Source organism: Tympanuchus pallidicinctus, unplaced genomic scaffold (genome assembly GCF_026119805.1).
Source record: "Tympanuchus pallidicinctus isolate F22 unplaced genomic scaffold, pur_lepc_1.0 scaffold22, whole genome shotgun sequence".
Taxonomy (NCBI): Eukaryota; Metazoa; Chordata; class Aves; order Galliformes; family Phasianidae; genus Tympanuchus; species Tympanuchus pallidicinctus.
In genome coordinates this window covers 3,719,850-3,740,440 of record NW_026294739.1, presented here as the reverse complement: position 1 = coordinate 3,740,440, position 20,591 = coordinate 3,719,850, and the positions used below count along the sequence as shown (strand labels likewise).

At 50.3% G+C, this 20,591-nt stretch overlaps 2 protein-coding genes across 2 annotated transcripts; one reads left to right on the top strand and one right to left on the bottom strand.

Annotated features, from left to right (window-relative positions):
* The first annotated feature begins 79 nt into the window (after nt 1-79).
* PROCR (protein C receptor) lies at nt 80-2,117 on the top strand. Its single transcript, XM_052685347.1, has 4 exons — nt 80-471; nt 573-809; nt 1,280-1,546; nt 1,642-2,117. Exons 1-4 carry the CDS (start codon nt 417-419, stop codon nt 1,752-1,754), a joined length of 672 nt encoding a protein of 223 aa, XP_052541307.1. The 5' UTR covers nt 80-416; the 3' UTR covers nt 1,755-2,117.
* Nucleotides 2,118-8,606: 6,489 nt separating this feature from the next.
* On the bottom strand, nt 8,607-20,561 carry DNAJB11 (DnaJ heat shock protein family (Hsp40) member B11). The gene is made up of 10 exons (XM_052685339.1): nt 20,417-20,561; nt 20,126-20,282; nt 16,555-16,652; nt 16,141-16,273; nt 15,149-15,291; nt 14,725-14,807; nt 14,047-14,104; nt 13,408-13,519; nt 12,910-13,069; nt 8,607-9,026 (listed from the first exon to the last, which is right to left on the bottom strand). Exons 1-10 carry the CDS (start codon nt 20,482-20,484, stop codon nt 8,962-8,964), a joined length of 1,077 nt encoding a protein of 358 aa, XP_052541299.1. The 5' UTR covers nt 20,485-20,561; the 3' UTR covers nt 8,607-8,961.
* Nucleotides 20,562-20,591: the final 30 nt, after the last annotated feature.

Below are 20,591 nucleotides of genomic sequence, written 5' to 3'. Positions count from 1 at the left end.
CACGCCCCCTATCTGTGGCCACGCCCACCAGGTGGTGCCGCGCCCAGCAGAGGCTCCGCCCCCCCGCGCTGTGCCGCGCCGCTCTGCCTGGCGGGGACGGACAGCCGGAGCCGCGTGCGATGCTTTTGCGATGCTCACACACGATAATTGCCTCTAAACTAATTAACGAAGCGCTATCGCTTCCCATGCGCTGGGCTGTCACACTGCTGCGTGCCACGGGGCCCACCGTGTCCCCTTTACTCTGACACGGCCACGTCCGGCAGCGAAAGGGTGCGGGCGTCGTGGGTGAAGGAAATGGGAGAGACCTGGCCGGACTCCCGGCGTCCTCCTCCTCCTCCTCCTTCCCGGCCCCACCTCCCCGGCACCGCTTAACTGCGGCCGCGGGGCCACCGCAGCCCATCCGTCCCCGTCCCGCCATGCTGAGGCTGCTGCTGCTCTGCGGGGCTCTGGGCTGCGGGGCCGGGAGCGACGGTAAGGGGCTGCGGGGACGTGCGGGGCCGTGGGATGCTCGGGCCACTGCGGGGCTGGAGGGTGAGGGTCAGGACTGGCGTGACATCCGTGCCTCCCAGCAGCCCCGCTCGCCTTCACCATGCTGCAGTGGACGCAGGTGTCCAAGGGCAGCTCCGTCTTTTGGGGCAACGCCACGCTGGACGGGCGGCTCAGCCACATCCTGGAGGATCACAACGTCACTCAGGTGCTGCCCCTGGAGCCGCCCGCAGCCTGGGCACAGCAGCGGGACATGGTGACCAACTACCTGAGCTACTTCAGCGGCATAGTGCAGGTGTTCAGCAAGGAGAGGCCCCTCAACTGTGAGTGCTGCCGGGGCGAGGGGGCACGTGGTGCTGTGCTGCTGGGGATGGCTGCTCGGGGACGGGGACGCAGCCCCGGAGCTGCTGGCAGTCCTTGGGCAGAGGGCTTGCCCTGGGGTCACTGCTTGGAAGCGGGATGGTGAGGAGGAGGAGGTTGTATCCATGCACAGGGATGCTGTGGCTGTGCTTTGACATCTCTCTCCCTACAGCCCCTGTACCTGTGTTCCTAGAGCCCATTTTGCCCCCATTCGTTCCTGCACCTGGATCTCCAGTGCTATCCACGTCCCCACGTCCGTGCCCTATAGCACATCCCCTGCGAGAGCCACCAGGAGCTCACTGTGCACAGGGCGATTTCCAAATGAGAAGCTGCAGGGAGCTCACGAGTGCAAGCCCACAAGCCAGGGCCGTGCACACACTATAGCTCTACAGCAGCAAAGGACTGCTGGAACCTGATGCCCTCCATCCCACAGACACCCAGATCCTGCACTGCCGCCTGGGCTGCTGCCTCTTCCCCAACGGCACGGCCCACAGCTTCTACGAGGTGTCCCTCAATGGAACAGCCTTCCTCACCTTCCACGTCCCCACCGCCACCTGGGAGCTCCGCTGGCCACGCAGGGACCCGGTGGCCACTTTTGCCCGGCAGGAGCTGATGAAATACTCTGAGACCACGCATAACCTACAGCACTTCCTCAACACCACCTGCGTGGACATCCTGCGGGCTCAGAGCCCTCACACAGGTGTGCGCCAGGCACGGCGGGGTGCTGGGGGTCCCCCTGCTCCTGGCTCTCATCCCTTGGGAATTGGGGTGACTTACCACTGTTGCTCCTTGCAGGGAAGCAGAGAGGCCGCTCGCACGCCCCGCTGGTGCTGGGTCTGATCCTGGGGGTCTCCGCAGTGGTGGGTATGGCTGTGGGCATCTTCTTGTGCACAGGAGGGAGCTGCTAGCAAAGCCATGGCTGTCCTGGGTCACTCTGCGGGCACAGGGGACCAACCCTGCATCACCCCATGGGGATCCCAGCTGGGACGGTTCCCCTGCCCCAGGGATGGGGCTCACAGCGCACCGAGGCGCGGAACCGCGCTTGGCCTGGATGCATGAAATGCAGAGAGGGGTGAAAGTCAGAAGAAAGCCAAAAAGGGTGAAGAAAGTTGGTATTCAGACCGTGATTCATCGCCACTCTGGGGTGAAAGGGGATGGATGCCTGGAGGACAGATGTCACATCTGGGAAAGGACCCGTCGGTGGCCGTCCATCTCCGTGTTGAACAGCCCTGCTTCAGGGCCTGGTGCAATAAAGCCCTTCTGCCCCCAGACTTGTGTCACACTTTCTTGCATAGCAGGGGGGTTACACAGCATACAGTGAACTTGCACAGCCTTGGGAGAGGCTGCAGGGCTCGTGCTGCCTGATCTCACCCCAACCGCATGCCGCTTTGCTTGTGCTCAGTTTGGCTGCAATTTTCTTCCTGAGGTCAATTGGTGCCATTTATTTTCTCCTTCACCTCCCTATGGCACACTGAGGCTGACTATAGACGGTTCCTCCTGGGCAGATTAAAGGGCTCATCGCCGTCACGTATGGGCGTGGGCTCCCCAAAAGCTGGGTGAAGGAATGGGGAAAAAAAGAGTGGATGCTGACACCAGTGCAAGGCAGGCCAGCAGAAAGCACAGACGGGGTCACAAACACAAAATTCTTACCCTTTGGCAGCAAGGAGGGGAAGGCAGGAACAGAAGCGGGATGGGAGATGACATAGCAATGTCCACAACAGGGGACAAAGGTCTCTCAAGAGGCTACAGCTCATCTGCTGGAGCTGCCAGGCAGCCCTGGCTGCCCTCCATCACGCAGCCTCCCACCCTTCAGGGGGCTGCAACAGCAGAGTGAAGCAGCAGCCAAGCGTCCCGGGATCCAGAGCATCAATTGAGGCAAACATCAGCACTCAGCTGATGGGAGGCCAGATGTGCTGTATGTATTGGGGGGGGGGGGGGGGGGGGGAAAGGAGGGGAGAAAGCAGAGGGGTTTGTTTGTGGCACAGGGCAGCAGCACTGCGTCTCCATCACGCGCACGCAGAGTTGCAGGGCAGATTTCACATCGTGGTTCCAAGAGGTTTTGCAACTCGCAGGACATCAGAAAGCGAGCTGGTGGCTCTGGTGGGTGGCAGCCCAAGGACTTGGGAAACTGCGGGGGTCTGGAAAGACAGGGCTTGTTTTGCTTCTGCAATGCATCAGCTTTTAGACAGCTGGGGCCGTCTTTGCTCATAACAGCTCTGGAAAAGCCTTTTTCCCTGTCTGTAGGCTCTGGCAGTGCTCCAGGATATGGCTGCTCTGCCAGCTCAGAGAAAAGGGCAACAGCTGGTGCCCTCGAGTCCCCAGGCCCTACAGCCTTCCCTGGGCACCGCACCCAAAGCCACCCTGGGTCATTTCCCTGATGGTGACCAATATCAAACAACGCATGACACAAAGGGAAGGGCTATGGAGTACAACTGCACCCCTCCCAGCCTCAAGTTCTTCTGCCCACCCTCAAACTGCTTCATCATAGGGTCACCATCACCAGCGGCACGCAGGGCCCAGCCAGCAGCCCAGCTCACACATAGGGAGGCCCCAGTTGTTGCTTAAGTGTTGACCATCATCCAGCAGCCGGTAGCCACGGCCACGGCCAGTCCTTCAAGCCCTGTGCTCGCCCTCAGAACAAGTGCCAATCCTCAGCTATATCCCGTCAACCACAGGGCTCTTTCCCTTTCTTCCTGACTTTATCCACCCTGCAATCCCCTGGAGGCTTTCACCAACCCCCCCCCCCCCCACAGCATCTCAAGAGCAAACCAGGCCTTTCTCTCCGCCTGCCAAATACTTTCCATCACTCATACTGCTATTGCTGCCAGCTGAGATAAGCCCAGCCTCTAAGCTGTGTTGTTGCAGTGGGTAAGGTGATGCCCTCGGGCTGGGACTGGGTTTCCCCTTCACCTACACATGCATCCCATGGGTGTGCACACATAGCCTTGCAAAGACACACTCATCCTTTGGGGAGGAACGGCATTTTGGCATCAGCCCCACATCCCAGCTGGTGGCTCTGTGTCCTGTCTGTCCCCCACCCTGCGGACAAGGGGCTGCCTGCCACCAGGAGCTGCCCCAGGAACTGGGGATCATAGTATCAGCACTCACCCTGAGGGTGGAGGTGCTGGGTGGGAGCGAGAGCTGTACAGCACCTCTGGGGGTCACACCACAGCATCGCTCCTGCTCCCCACACACAGGGTGTTCCTCCATCCTTCTGGTACCAGATTGAGGTCTCCCTCAGCTCAAACTGCCACATTTTTTTTGCTCATCACCAGGACGAGAAGAGTTTATCCTTACAATAAACACTCTATGCACTCAGTGCCCACGCTGCAATCATCAGTGCTGCTCAGGACTAAACAGCCCCGTTCCTCTGAACTGTCCTCAAAGGCCACACACACGTTGTGACAGCCCCAGATGCTTTCCTCTGTGGAATTCCCAGTTTCCAGACATCCATTTTAACCCTGCTGCTGCAGCAGGCTGAGCACGCTTGCTGCATTCAGAGAAATAAGGCACAGTCCTCCTAGAGGCAGGGACTTCTTTTTTGGTTGTGTTTTTGACTCCTGGTGAGTTGGGGAATCTTCGGAAGCAGATCTTCATCCACCACCCTGCCATGATTATGCCTTTTACTTCTGCATTTGCCTTCTGTAGGAGGCTCCTCTGCCTGTCAGCCTCCTGCTGCCAGGGGTGAGCAGGCAGATCCTTGGAAATACTTAGGCAGAAGAGGCAGAGCTGACACATCCCTCCCACAGAGAGGATGCCCAGCTCCTATCACTGCCCTCTTCTCTTTCCTAACGCCTCCCAGGTCAGTGTGCCTGGCACAGCTGGAGGAAATAAGAGGCAAAAGCTGGGCTCTGGCCACAGTCAACATGGAGCTCAGCAATGTGGCAGCTGGGCAAACAGAAGCTGTTGGGCAGTTACTGCACCTCCCTGCCAGCCACAGCTGGGCCGTCCCTGGGTGGGACAAGCTTTGGTCTGAGTAAGCCTTGCAAGACTGAGTGAGCAGCTCAGCTCTGTGGCATTGGAGCAGAGCGGCTGCTATCCAAACACCACCTAAAAACATCACTGAAAAGAACAACAGTAAGGAACTGCCACTTCACCTTCCTTTCCTGTCCAGCCCCACACCAGAGGTCCCCAGATAAGTTCACACAGCTGGATTCCAGGAACGCTGCAAACCTGGGCACCTTTAGGACGGCAGTTCCCTCTCCCCTCTACTGCCTGTCTCTCAAAAATATGTTTAGATACAGATAAGTATTTTAGAATAACAAACTCTTCGTGGAGGGAAAAAAAAAGCCAGCCCACACAACCTTTCCAGAGAAGTTTCCATGGAGGAGAAGCTGCTGTTTGGGAACACTTTCACCCTTGCCTTTACTTGGTGAGGAGGGGACACTGTGCAAGCAGTTTAACTGGCTGTAGTGAGAAATAAGGCAGCAGCTGCTCTCTCCTGGCCAAGAGCATCAGGAACAAACGCCCTGTGGGGCCACATGGTTGCTAAGGACCCACGTACCAAGCACAAAATCTCCTGTGTACGGTCTCAAAAGCGTAGCATCTGGTCTAGGGTGGGCAGCAAGGCTTTGCAAGCATCAAACCTGTCTCGGAGAGACAAGAGAACTGGGCAAGGCTGCTGGGTCAGCAGCTGTTGCTTCCCTCTCCTCAGAGCACGCAGGCTGTCACAACGCTTTCTGGAAAAGCCATCCTACACTATGATTTCACCATCATCTACTTTTGATGAGCACTGCAGGACAGGGAAGCCGCCCAAATAACCAGCAGTAGTACCTAGGCTGGCTGAGCAAGAACAGGTATCCACCTCTGCTCAGTTGAGGTTGCACATCTCCAAGCAGAATACATTCCCACCGTGTTGCTTAGTGCTTCCTTAGACTTTACTGCGTAACCATTTACAGTGAGAAGTCCTTTCCCTCCCTACACAAATGCTTTACAAGAGATATTTCTCCCACAAGAACTGAAGGGACTATTTGCCCAGTTACCTCTTCAAAAGCAGTAAGCCAGAGGAACGTACTCGCTTGCCTGGCAAGAAGAGCTGCAGTTACCTGCTCCTGGCCTCCCTGCTGGAACAGGGAGCAGGACAGCCTGCAGGACAGCTGAGAATTGATGTGGATGTGGAGTCCTCAGCCTAACCAGAGCCAGCAGGATGCAGCCAGGGGGTAGTAACAAAGCACTGATGGTAGCAGTGGGATCTTCAACTAGAGCTGAGGGAGCCTGTGGTTAGACCCTGGAAGAACATACAACTTGGAGGTGATCAGAAGTATTCACTTTGTAAATCAGGATCCTGTTTTGGGCAGGCAATAACCGTTTGCTTTTTAAAATACACCCTTCTCAAAGCGGCAAGAGCTTCTCTAAAAAGCACATTGTGAGGACAAGCATCTCGATAAAAGAACTGAACATCCCTGCATCTGAACGGCTGGTCCTTGCCTTGCACAAGGCTGTGTGAGATCAAGCAGTCCACGTGTGCTATGACTCACTCACACTGGTTAAGCCTTACTGAGGGAGAGAAGGCAGTAACTCACAGCCACCAATTGCCACAGAACCCGGGGATCACAGGGGGCAGATACAACTTCTGTGATCCTTGAAGGTGCTGGACTTTCCTGCTGCCAACAGAGCAAAACCCAAAGTGGAACATTTGAACAATAGCCTAGCAAGCACTAAAGCACACAGCTTCCTGGAAAGACAGCACGGAAACCCTGGAGCTCGTCTGAAGGCAGGGACAGCAGCAAATCCCAACTGCACACTACGCAGCAGGGAAAAGAAGGTGGAAGGAAGCCTGGTAGGATTTGAGGTTTTTTCTCTTTCTCTTCTTGGATCACGTCTCAGTGAATTACCTGCACCACAAACAATGCAGCCGTTCTCTGCTGACTTGTGCTTTGCTCTCACACTGGCAAATATTGTGGCTTGGCAGCTATCGTTGCCGCTCGGCACAGCACCGGCCTCTCAGAGCAACACTGATCCACAATGGAAAGGGAAAAACATCCTACAGGAAGGAAAAGAATTAGCATGAAAAGAAAAAGCAGCGGTGGGAAGAAGGAGCTGCGCTCAGAATAAATGCACTGCCTGCTGCTGGGGGTGGGGGTAGGAAGGGTTTCACCACAGCCAAAATCTCCTGCACAGAAGTTGAGACCTGGCTCTAGTTTTTAGCTTTATCTTTGTACCAGCAGCACAGGCCATGTTGGTTGGGGTAGGAAGGAAGGCAGGCCGTGCAGCTGTCAGCAAATAGACCCTCGTAGCACACACTGAGACAAGAACCAGTGCAGCCCTAACAGGTGTGCCTGCCTTTGGAATCTAAGGTTTCTTAATCAGAGCCAAGGGGAGAGGCGGGGTGCAGAGCTGCCTACAGGGACCTGGAAACAGCAGGTCAAACAGGCTGATGCTCTAGGTAGCAGTCTCAGCCAGGATTAACACCAAGCATTAATGAGGACTTAGAGGAAGACTAGAGTTGAGACTGAGGGTTTTGCACCCTGGCTTCCCTAATTCCCCACTTTGTTCTGCCAAAGCAAATATACAAAGGATCCAGCAGGAAACCTCCCCAGTGCTGCTGCTTTCACTGCGTCAGCTCCTGCTGCTGCTGGGTGGGACACAGCTGGACCATGGCAGCACAATGCCACAGCTCTCCACCTCACCCAGTTCAGACCCGTGCTGCTTTAACTTGAAAACAAAGGAAAATCCTTAGCAACAAAAGCCAAAGAGCGACTTCCAGTCTCCTGCTGCTGCTCCCCAGAAAGCATTTCCCTGTTCAGAAGCAGATCTCATCTATTTCCCAGCTCAGAGAACGAGGAATCAAGCAGCAGCAGCAGCCACCCCATTTCACAGCCCTCAGGAGCACGGGATGAAGATGCAGAGCAGCATCCTACACCAACAACTGACTCATCTCTCTCGCTGCCTGCATCCCTGCCACAGCAAAGCAGCACGAGGCTGAGTGACGCAGGCACCTCTGGGAACTTTCTTAGTTACCACTCCCAAAGTTCTTGCAAATAACATGCAGAGATGAGCATTTCTGACAAGGATGCTTAAAGGAGCAGCGCCTTCACGGCAGACACCAGAGCAGCACAGGTCCCTCCCTGATGAGCTGCTGGGCCCTCGGTTCAATTAAAGCAGCTGCAGAGCTTTTGCTGGTGTTAGCAGTAGTTTCACCCTTCGTGGCAGCTTGCAGCAAGATGATCACGAGCCCAACGACTTGCAGCTGTAGCAGAGTAAGGGCTGCTGAAATACACGAGCAGGGAGGTTTTGCCATTCCAACTCAAACACCTTTATTTCTGCACTGTTACTTTCCCTGTCCTCACAGAGGACAGAGTGCAGGAGGGAAATAAACTTGAGCAGACAAGCTGTTGGTTACACTCAGGGGTTAGAAAGAATGAAGACCACGAGGAGCCACTCCCATTATTTTCCCCAAAATTTCATGCTGAAAGTCCAAGGAGTCCCTGCTGAGCTGCTGTAACTCTGAATTCAAACTGAGCATTGACTTTTGGGACAAAAGACTTACTTTGTAGCTAGGAGAGCGCACAGGAGCTTTCAGGAACTCCTTCCCCTGCTTTCCCAGCCACACATGGGCCTAACATGTCCTGCACAGGCCCTCCTGCCAGCCCACCCCCAACAGCACCTGCATGCCTGCCCAAGCAGCACTCACTCTGAAGCAGTGCCACACTCTGGACTCAGAGGTGAAGGGGAAGAAGATCTGGAATTTAAATCAAACTTAAAAAACAAAAAACCCAGAGATCAACATGGAGGACAAAAGAGGAGAAGCTACGAAAATATGCTGAGATGGTCGAGAAAAGTCACATCAAAATATATTTAAAAACCAGGAATTCCAATCTGTGTGGAATTTAAAACTTCTTTTCCCCCCTTTCTGTCTGCACAAGGAATTTTTGTTGTTCCAGGACACGGAACACGATAAGCAGCACCCATTGTGTCCTGAAAGATGAGACTTCCCCCCCCTCCCTCAACTCATCTGAACTATTCCACCATTTACAAAAAAAAAAAAAAAAAAAGAAATTATATATACCTTAACAATCACCCCACCCTCCCTGTTTTCCATTCTACAGTGGGCAGGAGGAAGAACTGCAAACAGAGCTGACTCGTGATTAAAGTCCTTTTTCACCCCCACCAACATCAATATCCCTGCAATCCGTTGTACACCTTCTGCACAGAGCCTTGTTTCAACAGCTGTTTGAGACCTGCAAGAGAAACAAAAGCATTACCATGCAGCACAAACAGAAGGAGGACTCTGCAGGTGCTGCTTATTGCATTTACAGGTCGGACACACAGGCGCTGTGGCACCAGCCTTGAGCTCGAGCACACATTTCTGAATGACAGAAACACACTGACACCACGAGCATCATTTAAACAACAAAGAGAATCTCCCCCAGGCTCAGAGGCACAGCAGCTTCGCTCCTGCTTCTTCAGCATTCCCACCAGCAGAAATAAGACCAAATAGGACCAAACCATAAGCCAATTCCTCCAGGGAGAAAAATCTCTTTCACTACAAGCTCAGAGACCAGCACACCAGCTCGAGATCCTCACAGCTGTAACTATCTGCACAGCTGACTCCTAGAGCTGCTTTGCTATTGAAGTTGAGAACACATTTGTCATCTTAAGTACAACTGCATCAAGAAACAGCTTTATGAGCATTTCCAGAGTTGAATTCCAGTAGCTTAGCTCATCTACTCTGCTCCCTTTAAAGCCCTACAAAAATCCTCTAGCACTGAGTTTGGGAAGGCTATGTTTGGTTCCTCCTGAACTTGTCAGCTACAGAATCTCACATGAATAACTACACAAGAGAGGTTTTCACACTCATAAGTAGTGCCTGGGAATACTGCTGACTGCTAGAAGTAGCCCCCAGAGAGTAAGCTTGTTTCTCTTACTTGCATCTACAGACTTGATAGCGCCCTGCTGAAAGCCTGCATTTATAGGTTTGAAAGCCACTGTGTTACAAAGGGGTCTAAAGGAGCATCACTGGGTTGGATTCAGCCTGGAACAAAGTGCCATCCTCACCGCTCCTGAAAAGCCATTCATAAAAAACATTTTAAAGAATTGACCTGATGTCCTATCAGCACTCAAGTTTTACCAGAGCCGGATAAGAGAACAGGAAGGTGAGTCAGCACTGTAACCATAATAGCTAATCTGTTCTATTGGGCTTAGCATGGCCAGAGGAAGACTAGCAGGTCTTTACTGCTACTTAAGGGTCAAGTCTGCACAGAGGAAGCAAGTTGCCAAGAATGTATGCTGTGCACTTTTTCCAGAGGTAAAATCAGAGGGAACTCCCTCTTTGACATCAGCCAGGACTCCCAGCCCTGGTCATGGCACAGCCCTGCTCTGATCAGCACCTGAAAGGATCGTGCTGGGCAGGGGCTGGCAGGACCTGAGATTGTGAGGTTAAACTCCTCACATCATGGGTAACTTCCAAATTTAAAGAACAGCAAAAACAAACAAACAAACCACAAAACAACCCAGCAACAATAGAACCCCACTAAGTTGCTTTAAACCCAACCAAATTCTGCCAGTGGATATCCCCAAAACAGTATCAGCTTCACAACAGCAAGAACCGGCAGCTGGCTTGCAGCTCAACATGACAGAAGACAGGATTTGTCCTGCCTCAGATCAGCCTGCTGGATTGAGGCCAGAGTCCTGGTGAAAAGTCCTGGGCTGGATGCTGACATTTGTACAACAGATCAGATTAGGCTGCCTAGAAAAACACCTCAGTGGTTATCAGCTTTAAGCAAGGCACGTACGCAGGGAGAAGCACAACCAGTTATTAAAATCAACTCACTCATATAGAAGAGAACCCCTAACATGCAAGTCATTCACAAAAACTAGCCTAAGAGATGATGTGCCTCCCTGCAACCTTTGCCCTGCATGTCTACTCTTACACAGTTCTGTCTACAGGAACTACTGTGCCTTTAGCCCCACCAAAATACTGGAAAACAGTCCTGGAAAGAGCCTCCTACTTCCAGTTCACAGCCACTTCCTGGCTGTTGTGTCAGTAGATGTGTCTTTTGGCAATGCAGCCTTTCAAAAGGAAGGACGTCACTGAAGAAAGGTGAGCTCCAATAACCCTGAACAGCATGGCATTACTACCACTGTTGTACCTTGTTTCCTGCTGGCTAGCCCTTAAGCAGCTGCGTGCTGGCCTGAAGGATAACCTCATTAGCTCACAGGAAATTTTAGCATTTATGCCCAGCGTTGGGGGCTTGGTATTCACAGCCAGGAATCCTGGTATTTGGTTCTAATGTGCTCTCAGGCATTTACTGGAGCCAGCTTGAAGTTCCTCCTGACACCACGAGCTGGTGACAGGTCACAACACAACCTGGGCACTTTACTGCCTGCTCCTGCTTGCTGAGCACTAAAACATGGAGAACAAACAAACCCCAGCAGCGATGGATTACAGACAAGAGAGGTCACTACTGATCACCAAGCAATAAATTCCCTGATACCACCCAGATAGAGAAGAGCCTGATGTTTCTCTGACTCTAGAGCATCAGGGTTGTGTTCTCAGTGTCTTCCAACTGTACCAGGAGCCATCCATATGGCTATGAGATAAGAAATTAGGAACAGTGCCAACAATAAGAGAAAGGGATGTTTTGAATGCCAAGGCCTGCAGTCTTCCTCTTGTGCACGCACTGTGCAGCCACACAGCACGAACAGAGCTATTCCCTCATAAAACTCCTTAAATCCCTACGTGTTTGGAGATATTCTAGCACACAAGAATGCATCTGACTGCTTACCCAGTCACCTTTCCCCAGGAAGGATGGCATTGCTTCTGCAGAAGCTAAAAACACCCAAAGGCCCTGTGCTTGAACATGCTCATGTGTGTACCACCCTCCTGGGCAGGCTAGCCAGCAGTTCTGACAATCACACAGGACTCTGCCATTGCTTCTAGCCCACAATTTTTTCTCAAACTGCCGAGAGCAGCAGATTGGAAAATCTCAGTTCCATCTGAGAGGTGCTACTGCCATATGCAGCTTTGAGAAGAGCAGCGCAGTGCGGAAGCAAAAGACCTTGAACTAATACAAAGACATTCCAGCCTGGATAGCTGTAGAAAGGCTGCAAGAGAATAAGCTTGCAGATGACTGGTCACCCTGGAGCTCTATCTCCAATTAGTAGCTCACACAGCAGCGGCAACACAGCAGGAAGTGCTGAGAAGAGACCACCCAAGGCTTGGCTGCCCTCTACATTTGAGGAGCTCAGGAAAGCTACATGTTTGCTTCCCTCTAGCAGGACAGCTGCCAGAATCAACTAAGACAGCACATTCAGGGTGATCGTACCTTCTTCTGACCAGCAGAAAGAAGCTGGGAAGCAGGATTTTCTGAAGGAGAGCTGCACTGCTATGTGCAGGAACTTCTTTGCCCCACAGCAGAGGATGGGGCTCCTTGACCTACTCTGATGCCTTGAGCAGAGAAGCAGAACCCACTGCAAAAGCTGACAAAGCAGAGATCAATTTCCAGCTAGGAGCATAGTATTTATCCTCCTGACAGCATTAGGATTTCCACACACTTCACTCAAGAGCTTCCATTTTGGCACTGATGCTGATCTCTACTACAAAACAGGTGTATGTGTCTTCACTGCACACTTCTTTCCTACACATGCACAAAGCATGTATGGTAGAGGGAGATGCAGGGATGCACAAACCCTACCCAGTGCTGTACAGCACTGCTCACCCTTGACTGTAGAAGAGTTTTCACAGACTCCAAGAAAGTAGGAAACAGCCTGTGGTCTTATTCCAGGAAAGGTCAATCAGACAGGGGCTCAGCCCAGTTAGTCCCTTTGTTCAGGCAGATGGCCAGCTACAGAACACAGCACTGCTAGTAGTGTCAAGTGCAACATCCCAGTAGTGGCACATCCTAACCTAATCCTATTCCCTACAAATGCAGCAGCCAAGCTTGCAGGCTTCAAAAGAAAATGGAAGTTATTCACAGGGCACTTGGTCGACCATCTTATGCTGTTTAAGGGGTAAATGGGAATGAAAGTCTTTCCTGGTCACTACAGTTACACCAACTTCTTAGCAGCTCCTGTGAGATATCTGTGCAGCCCTAAGCCATAACAGAGCTTTAGAACACCCACCTTCTCGCTGTTCGCTTGTCAACTGCTCTTTGGGGAACTCCACATCAAACGTTATTATTAGTGAGCCTTTGATATTATTGTTATCAAAGTTTGGAAGACCTTCTCCTTTCTTCCACAGTTTGGCCCCAGGCTTAGTAATTTTATCCCGAGCAACATGAACCTAGAGACAAAAGAAATTTGAGAATGCTGCTTTTGTTCTGTGCATGCATCTCAGTCCCTCAGATGTCCTCTGCAGCCCACTGGAAAGCTCCAGCTGATATTGATTCCCCACCAAAGTCAATGATATCCAAAGGAACCAGGCAGCATTACTGCCAGGATACTGAAGACAAGACATGCTACTCTGAAGGGCTGGAACCTTGATCCTCACCTTGCACCTCTTGTGCAAGGCCTGCTTTGATTCTGAATAAATTGCTCTGGAGGCCTCTAACAAAGGCAGCCACAAAAGGCCAGCAGCTAAATTTTATTTACATAGAGCAGGAAAGCAAATCTTTTCCTCACCTTGTGCCCATCCAAGTGGGTTATATCCATTTCAAAGCCTGTAAGTGCCTCGACCAGCGAGATTGTCACGTTTGTATACAAGTCATCTCCTCTTCTTTCAAAGACTGGGTGCCTGCAGAAATGAGATTGTAGTTTTCCTCCAGCTTTCTCCCATCCATTTGTGAAAAGAGTTGGGAGAACTTCACAGAAATCAGACAGGAAGTCAAGAACGAATGAAATTTAGCTTTGTTTTCCTGTGTGCAAGAGTGCTACTAATAGCCTTTCTATTTCTAGAGCAGTGAGTGGCAAGGAGTGTCAAGTTGTGACTCACCCAGCCTTTCTTACCAGCACATTTTCTGACAATAGGGAGATAGTATGTTTACGGAAAAAGGAGATATCCCCTGTGATTCAGGCAGCAGCTAACCTATGCCAGAATTCAAGGGAAACACAAGTGGAATATCATTGCATCATCCTAACAGCAGGGAATTCTCTAGCATCCTCAGGGTTGAGCATCCTGAACTGCCCTGAATACCCGAGCCCTGGCTGTACCAGCACTGAAGAATAAACTAGACACAAGCCAAGCAACACTAGCCAGAAAGCTGTTTGCAGGCTTCCTTGATAGTAACCTGAAAGAGTGGTCCAACAAGGCCAGGCACTTACTTGAGAACTTTTATTCGGAAACGCAAATCACCCGGCTCCCCATCCACGTGGGGCTCCCCTGTGGAGGAAGAAGAGCTGTTTATCCAGTCAGAAACAGCTAAAGAAGCAAGCAGCATATTAAACACAATAGGGATTTGCAGCTCATGTGTCAAAGGGAGAAAAACAACTGCTTGTTTCTCATGTGACTAAAACCCTGCTTACACGTATTTCTTTTGCTAAACAGTTTAGGATTTCCAGCATTCCCTCCAATTCACCCCTCTCTGCTGTTCTGAAGACCTGCCCATACAGCAATGATAACCATCCATTACTTATTAAAGGACATAAACTCCTTCTACAGGAGGGATTCTTTCACATACTGAAGTCTGAAACAAATGTTCTTGTTCAAGTTATCATCTGAAATATAAGATTTAGGGCTTTTTCATTTCTTTTCTTTTTTTTTTTTTTTGTGTATTCTGTAGCAAGAAAGGGAAAGGATCTCAGGAGTGTTACCCAGACTTGCAAAGACTGTGGTACTGGATTTGAGCAGCACACTCTGGAAAAAAAAAAAACCAACTTCACATAACGTGTCCTGATCATTTACCTAGAGCAGAGCAGAGCCCCTTTCACACTGCCATGAAGACCAGCCTTGTATTAAAGCAAAGAAGCAAGCCACAAGCTGGGCACTGCCCATATACATACCCTCACCAATGAAGGGATATTCCATACCATCCCTCACACCTGGCTCTATCTCCACTTCTAGTGTTCGCTCTTCATTCACAAGCCTGCAAAGGGGAATACGCAAGCACAGTTTTCAGCATTAGGTGGTAGCACCTGCTTTGCTACTGGAGAATGAGAACACCCCCACAAATCACACACTCCTTGCTTACACCTAGAGCTGCAGGCCAAGTGCTGCCTTTCTCACTCATTTACAAATTGAGTAAGTTCCTCATCTAACAGATCTGCCCATTTCCACTTTAATTATTAAGTCTGTCTCCTCAGAAATGAGAAGCCTGCGTTAAGCGCTCTGAAATTCCCCCCATCTTCCCACTCGTACAGACGCTCTTCTCCCTCTGGTGGCAGGTTTTTGAACTAACAGCATATAGCACTGAAGAGCACAACTCACTTGACATTGGGACATTCATCACAAACAACTTCTTGAGTCATCTGGAAACGCCCGGGGCCCAGCTGTGTGGTCCTCATCTCCTGCCGGCAATTGCATTTCCGTTTGCCAGGTGCCTGTCTTGCCACTGGCTTGTTTCTGACAACCTGCAGCAAAGAGGAAGAAGCTGACACCAGCACACAGGCCAGCACCCCAGCTCTTGATCACTCAATCTGAATGCAATTTGTTTTTTTCTTTCAAGATCACGTGCACAAAAAACCAAAACAAAACACACTCTGCACTGTTTTCACCTTACACCTCTTGCTAATCACACAAGAAATGCCCAGTTACCAGAAAATCCCTTTTGCCACCTTCTCTATCCATGTACATCTCTTTAACTGACACCTTTTATGATAACTTCTCTGTACCACATACATACTGTTATATACACATTGAGTTCCTCATTTATCCAGACATGTGTAACGCAGACTCAAGCAACATAAACTCTAATGCATAGTATTGGAGTTAGCAAAGATTGTCAGCACCAGAAACACAGCTTGCTTAAAGAAAATTAAAAGGCCACCATATGTTTAAGCATGTAATCCAGAGATTCAGTGACTCGTTTGGCCATAAAGAAGCAGTGAAAAATGCACAGCGTGGTGTTCCAAGAATGGCTGAAAATAGGAAAATTAAGCTGTGTGTTTCAGTCTATGAATGGGCCTCAAACACCACCGAGAGCTAAAGGAAACAGAATTTTCTTAGCTAGGCACTGACAGCCAGTAAGTTAATATCACAAGAAACATTGTTAAGGCAATTTGCCAGATAGCAAAGAAATAAACACATTGTTCCTTCAGTTAACTACTAACAAATAGCTTCATGACATCCTCAGCTACCAGATACCATGTAAACAAGCATCTATTCTAGTTCTATTCTTTTGAAGATTCAAACAAGCAGCAGCAAGGCCAGTTATCTGAAACTTGGTAGCACTGCAGAGACCAATAGGCCAGCAAACGTACTTCTACAAAGTTTCCTGAATACACCTCCTCCAGTGTAACCTCCAGGTCCACGATGATGTCGCTGCCCCGAGGGATGTTCCTGTCCTGTTGGCGAGGGTTACCTCCAAACATGAACCCAAAGTCCCCAAAAAAGCTGGAGAGAAGCACACAGTTAGTTCAGGAAGGGAATTCTGACCAAGAAGACAGCTACCCAAGGCAGGAGCAATGGGTGCCTGGAAGAGATTTCTTTGCTTAAGAAAATCAAGCTATATGAGAAGACAACACTGGTTTCCATTTGCTGCTCTTGGAGAAAGGACCAACAGACACCAGACAAACTGCTGGAACAACACGTGGAATATCCCACATCAAATGCATGCCCAAGGATCACAGAATTAAAGCTCTGTGGAATAACTCAAAGTGGCAAAACCTCCTTACTGTGAGAAGATGTCTCCATGGGAACTCTGGTGCCCATCCTTCAACCCCTCCTCACCATACGCATCATACTGTTTCCTCTTCTCCTCATCTGACAGCACCTGGCAAAGGGACACAAAAGAACAGGGTGTTCACCCAAGGGGCACCTGGATACTTACACAAAGCTCCAAGAGAAGCTTTGCCAGAGCTCTTAGCTGGGGGACAAGTAGCAGTGCTTTACAGTGCAAAAGCATTGGCTGGAACTCGCCTGCTGTGCTGGGAAGTTAAACACGCGTTGGTTAAGTTCATAAAAGATAGAATTAATTTATTAAAACAACAGATGCAACACAGAGGATATAAAAAATATTGAGTTTACTCTGAGTGAGTTGAGAGAGACTCAGAAAGGAATAACAACTCAAAATCATTTCTTACAAAGCAGGAACTGCTCCTCCATGAGAAGACAAAAAGCACATAACACAAAACAGGGCCCTGGTTCCTCTGCTCTTAAAGCATGTGGAAAGCATTTATCTGACAAATACTTCACAACTATTAGCTATGATGGCAAGTTTGCCTCCCAGGATGAACCTGCTGGGTACAATAATTCCACAGCAACTTCATCACTGACTCAGTTCCTAAGGGCAGCAAAATTCAGGAGCAATCTCAGTACTGAGGCAGAGCAACACATCCCACTAGACAGCATACAAGATCATAAAGCTTCAGTTTTAATTCCTAGGTATTATTTTTGCTTTTGGTCACCACTCCACAGATTTCCAGTCAGATTTTGCCTTCCTTCCCTTTGCTGTTGGTTATTTTTTGGAAGGCTCAAGATGCCATGTTAGCTTTCAGAGAGGAGTGGAAAGAGCTGGAGAGGATGGCTTAATGATGAAAGCCAGCCTCAAATTGTAGGTAATGATAAATGGCAGCAGCAAGAAAGGTAGAAGAAAAACACAACAGTGACTCTAACTACCAGCTTCACCTTCCCAGGACTAAATGTAAGAGCTCAGTTCTCCCTTTGCCACCTGGGATTTGCAATACAACACCCATCTGAGAAAACTGGGATAAGTTCCACAATCCATTAGTAGACTACTAACAATATTACAAGAAAGAAAGGAATAAAGAGTACAAAATATTTGCTTTTCCATTCACTTTGCTTCCTTAGCAGGCTTCAGGAGGTTTAAGAACACAGCACTCTAAATTCTGTAAAGAGAGTTCTTGTTTATTTTAGGTTGCTTCAAAAGCAATGCAATTCAGCAGATAAACTGAAAACCAAAAACAAGATTCCAGCCCCTGGAAGGTGAAAATCACCCTGAGATTAACTGCTGCTATATAAAGGAGCCTCTGAAACTGAAACATCTGTTAAGCTGAGGGGTTCAAATCAGGCTGTTTAAGTGAAGGACACTGAGTAGTTTAATTTACTCTCCCCCTCACTTGTTTTACCCCCCCTCACCCTCCCCCAAAGACTTTTCTCTAGACAGTCAGCAAGACTAATCTTGAGTAGCAGCATGGAGCCTGAGACTTTATGGTAAAAACAACAGTAGTTCAGGGGAAGGCATGTTGTATTTGTTTTGTCTGTGTTAGCAACAGAACTCCACATTTTATGCTGAACAAGTCGGGCTCTGTATTTCAGTAGCACTTTGGTAAGGGAAAGGAAGGTAGACTGTCACCACTCAAAAGAGCTTTTGCTGCCCGTGCCACTGCGTCCTCTACTGCTTTGTGATTCTACAGCTGTTTCTTCCCCAGCATTTCTCTGTAGGAAAGATCCTTTCAACTGCTACTGTGGCTAAGACATAAACTGGGACTCTGGACACACAGAGAAATGTTCCCCGTGCATTAAGCACTGCCAAGTGTGACAAGCCCCCAGCTCACATAAACTACTCAGCCCACAGCTGAAGCACGCAGAATGCATCAGCCTTCAAGTCAGAGATGGTAAATGCTAGATCTCCCACCAAAGAATTCTTTACACTCACCAACTTTGCTGTGAGAGCTAAGCCAACTTTTTAAGACTAGAAGTCAGAACTAAAAGGAGTTCTAGCTATAAGACACACACACAAAAAATGTTCTTCTGAGCAAGGAGGAATACATTCAAGCTGCTTCTCACCTCACTTCCTCATTCATTTTAGATTTACATATCAGAAAGCAGCATCAGGGACAGCAGGAGCCCTGCCAGAGCCACAGATTCAACCACAGCATCAGACTGGGCAGGAAGAAACCTCCTTTCCTCCTGAAGATAACACTGGGATCCAGATTGTCCTATGGCCTGGCTCCTCAAAGCCAGCACAAACCTCCTACCTAAAGGGCCAGCCTGGGCAGGGTCCTGGTGGAGCTGCTCCTGTGCATTTCTGTTGGGTCAAAACTCTCTTCCTCTGGAGCCTTCCTCTGCTCCATGAGGGGAAGCAGAAAGAAAGCAGCAGCAACAGAAGGGGCCAGGCTCTTTTCTGTGGTGTGCAGTGACTGGACAAGGGGCATCGAGCAAAAACTGGAACACAGGAAGTTCCATACAATCACAAGGAATAATCCCTATACTGTTGAGGGTGACAGAGCACTGGAACAAGCTGCTCAGATTGGTTGTGGAGTCCCCTTCCTCCTCTGGAGATGTACAAAACCCACCTGGATGCCTTCCTGTGCAACCTACTGTAGGGAACCTGCTTTAGTATGTGTGTTGGACTAAATGGCATCCAGAGGTCGCTTCCAACCCCTTTGATTCTGAGATGGAAGGCAAAAGGACAGAGAACATGAAGGAAACACAGCCCACCATCCACAGAAGAGGAAAAACAGACTCTGATTTAAGTGTTGGGTAATTTATATGTGATTTACGTAGCATATAATGCTAGAAGTATAAGTTATTACTTAGATGCTATGCCTCAGCAAAGATATAACAGAATTCATAATGGCCAGGGTTGGAAGGGACCTCAAGCAACATGAATCTCCAGCCCCCCTGCCACATGCAGGGCCACCAACCTTCCCATTTAATACTGGACCAGGCTGCCAAGGGCCCCATCCAACCTGGCCTTGAACACCTCCAGGGATGGGGCATCCACAGCCTCTCTGGGCAGCTGTTCCAGCACCTCATTCTTTATGCATACAGGACTCCAGCAACGATTTTTCATCCCTTACCACATTTACTAGAAGGCAAGCCAACAGCCTTTCATTTCCTACCAGCCAGAACTTACAGCCACTCTCTACACATACACACAGACAGGTTCCTGTGCCAACACTCCAGCTGATGCATGCCCGTTTCACACTCAAAGAGCTATTAATAAGATCAAACAGCTCAAACTCCATGCTCCCTCAGGTAGGTGAACTGCTGCCCTTTATTGCTCTCAAACAAAGAGATATCCCAGGTCAGCTTGGCAGCCTCTCTTTGCTTCGTTACTAGCTACCACACCTCAAATTCAATACAGATTCAACAGGTGAGGAAGGATGACAACAGTGCCCTACAGAGAGTCATTTCTGTTTGCTAGAACTCATCCCAGCCGTTCTGGAGCTGAGCATTGCCCTGACAGTCACAGGCTGGGTGCCTCCCAGCCAGGCCCAGCCTCACTCACAGCACTGTACCACGCTGCCCTCAGTGCCACCCCCAGCCCTCCTCCCCCACCTCGTAGGCAGCTCCTAAGTCCTGGAACTTCTCCTGGGCCCGCGGGTCGTCGGGGTTCCTGTCGGGATGCAGCTGCAGCGCCAGTTTGCGGTACGCCTTCTTGATGTCCTTCACGGAAGCGCCGCGGGACACCCCTAGGATCTTATAGAAATCCCTCCTGAGGGGGGAGAGAGAGAGAGCGGGAAGGCCCCGTCAGCGGGCCGGGCGCCGGAGAGCCGCGGGCCTACGGGATGAAGGGAGGGGACGAAGGGAAGGGGATGAGGGAAGGGCAGCCCCCAGGGGAGCGCTCACCCGGCGGCGGCCTCCCCGCAGAGGCAGAGCAGGAGGAGACAGACGCGGCCGAGCCAGCCGAGGGCCATAGCCGGGCCGAGAGGAGGCCGCCGCCCGCACCCCGTCCCTCACACACGAAGCCGGCGCCCGGCCGCCGTCGCCAGCCAATGAGAGAGCGACCCAGCCGTAGTCATCG

Coding starts and splice junctions, on each gene's coding strand:
- PROCR (XM_052685347.1), top strand. CDS start 417: ATGCTGAGGCTGCTGCTGCTCTGCGGGGCTCTGGGCTGCGGGGCCGGG. Junction 472..572: donor CTGCGGGGCCGGGAGCGACG/GTAAGGGGCTGC, acceptor GCCTCCCAGCAG/CCCCGCTCGCCTTCACCATG. Junction 1,547..1,641: donor GGCTCAGAGCCCTCACACAG/GTGTGCGCCAGG, acceptor TGCTCCTTGCAG/GGAAGCAGAGAGGCCGCTCG.
- DNAJB11 (XM_052685339.1), bottom strand. CDS start 20,484: ATGGCCCTCGGCTGGCTCGGCCGCGTCTGTCTCCTCCTGCTCTGCCTC. Junction 16,274..16,554: donor CATGGAGACATCTTCTCACA/GTAAGGAGGTTT, acceptor GCTTCTCTCCAG/CTTTTTTGGGGACTTTGGGT. Junction 14,808..15,148: donor GATGAATGTCCCAATGTCAA/GTGAGTTGTGCT, acceptor TCCCCTTTGCAG/GCTTGTGAATGAAGAGCGAA.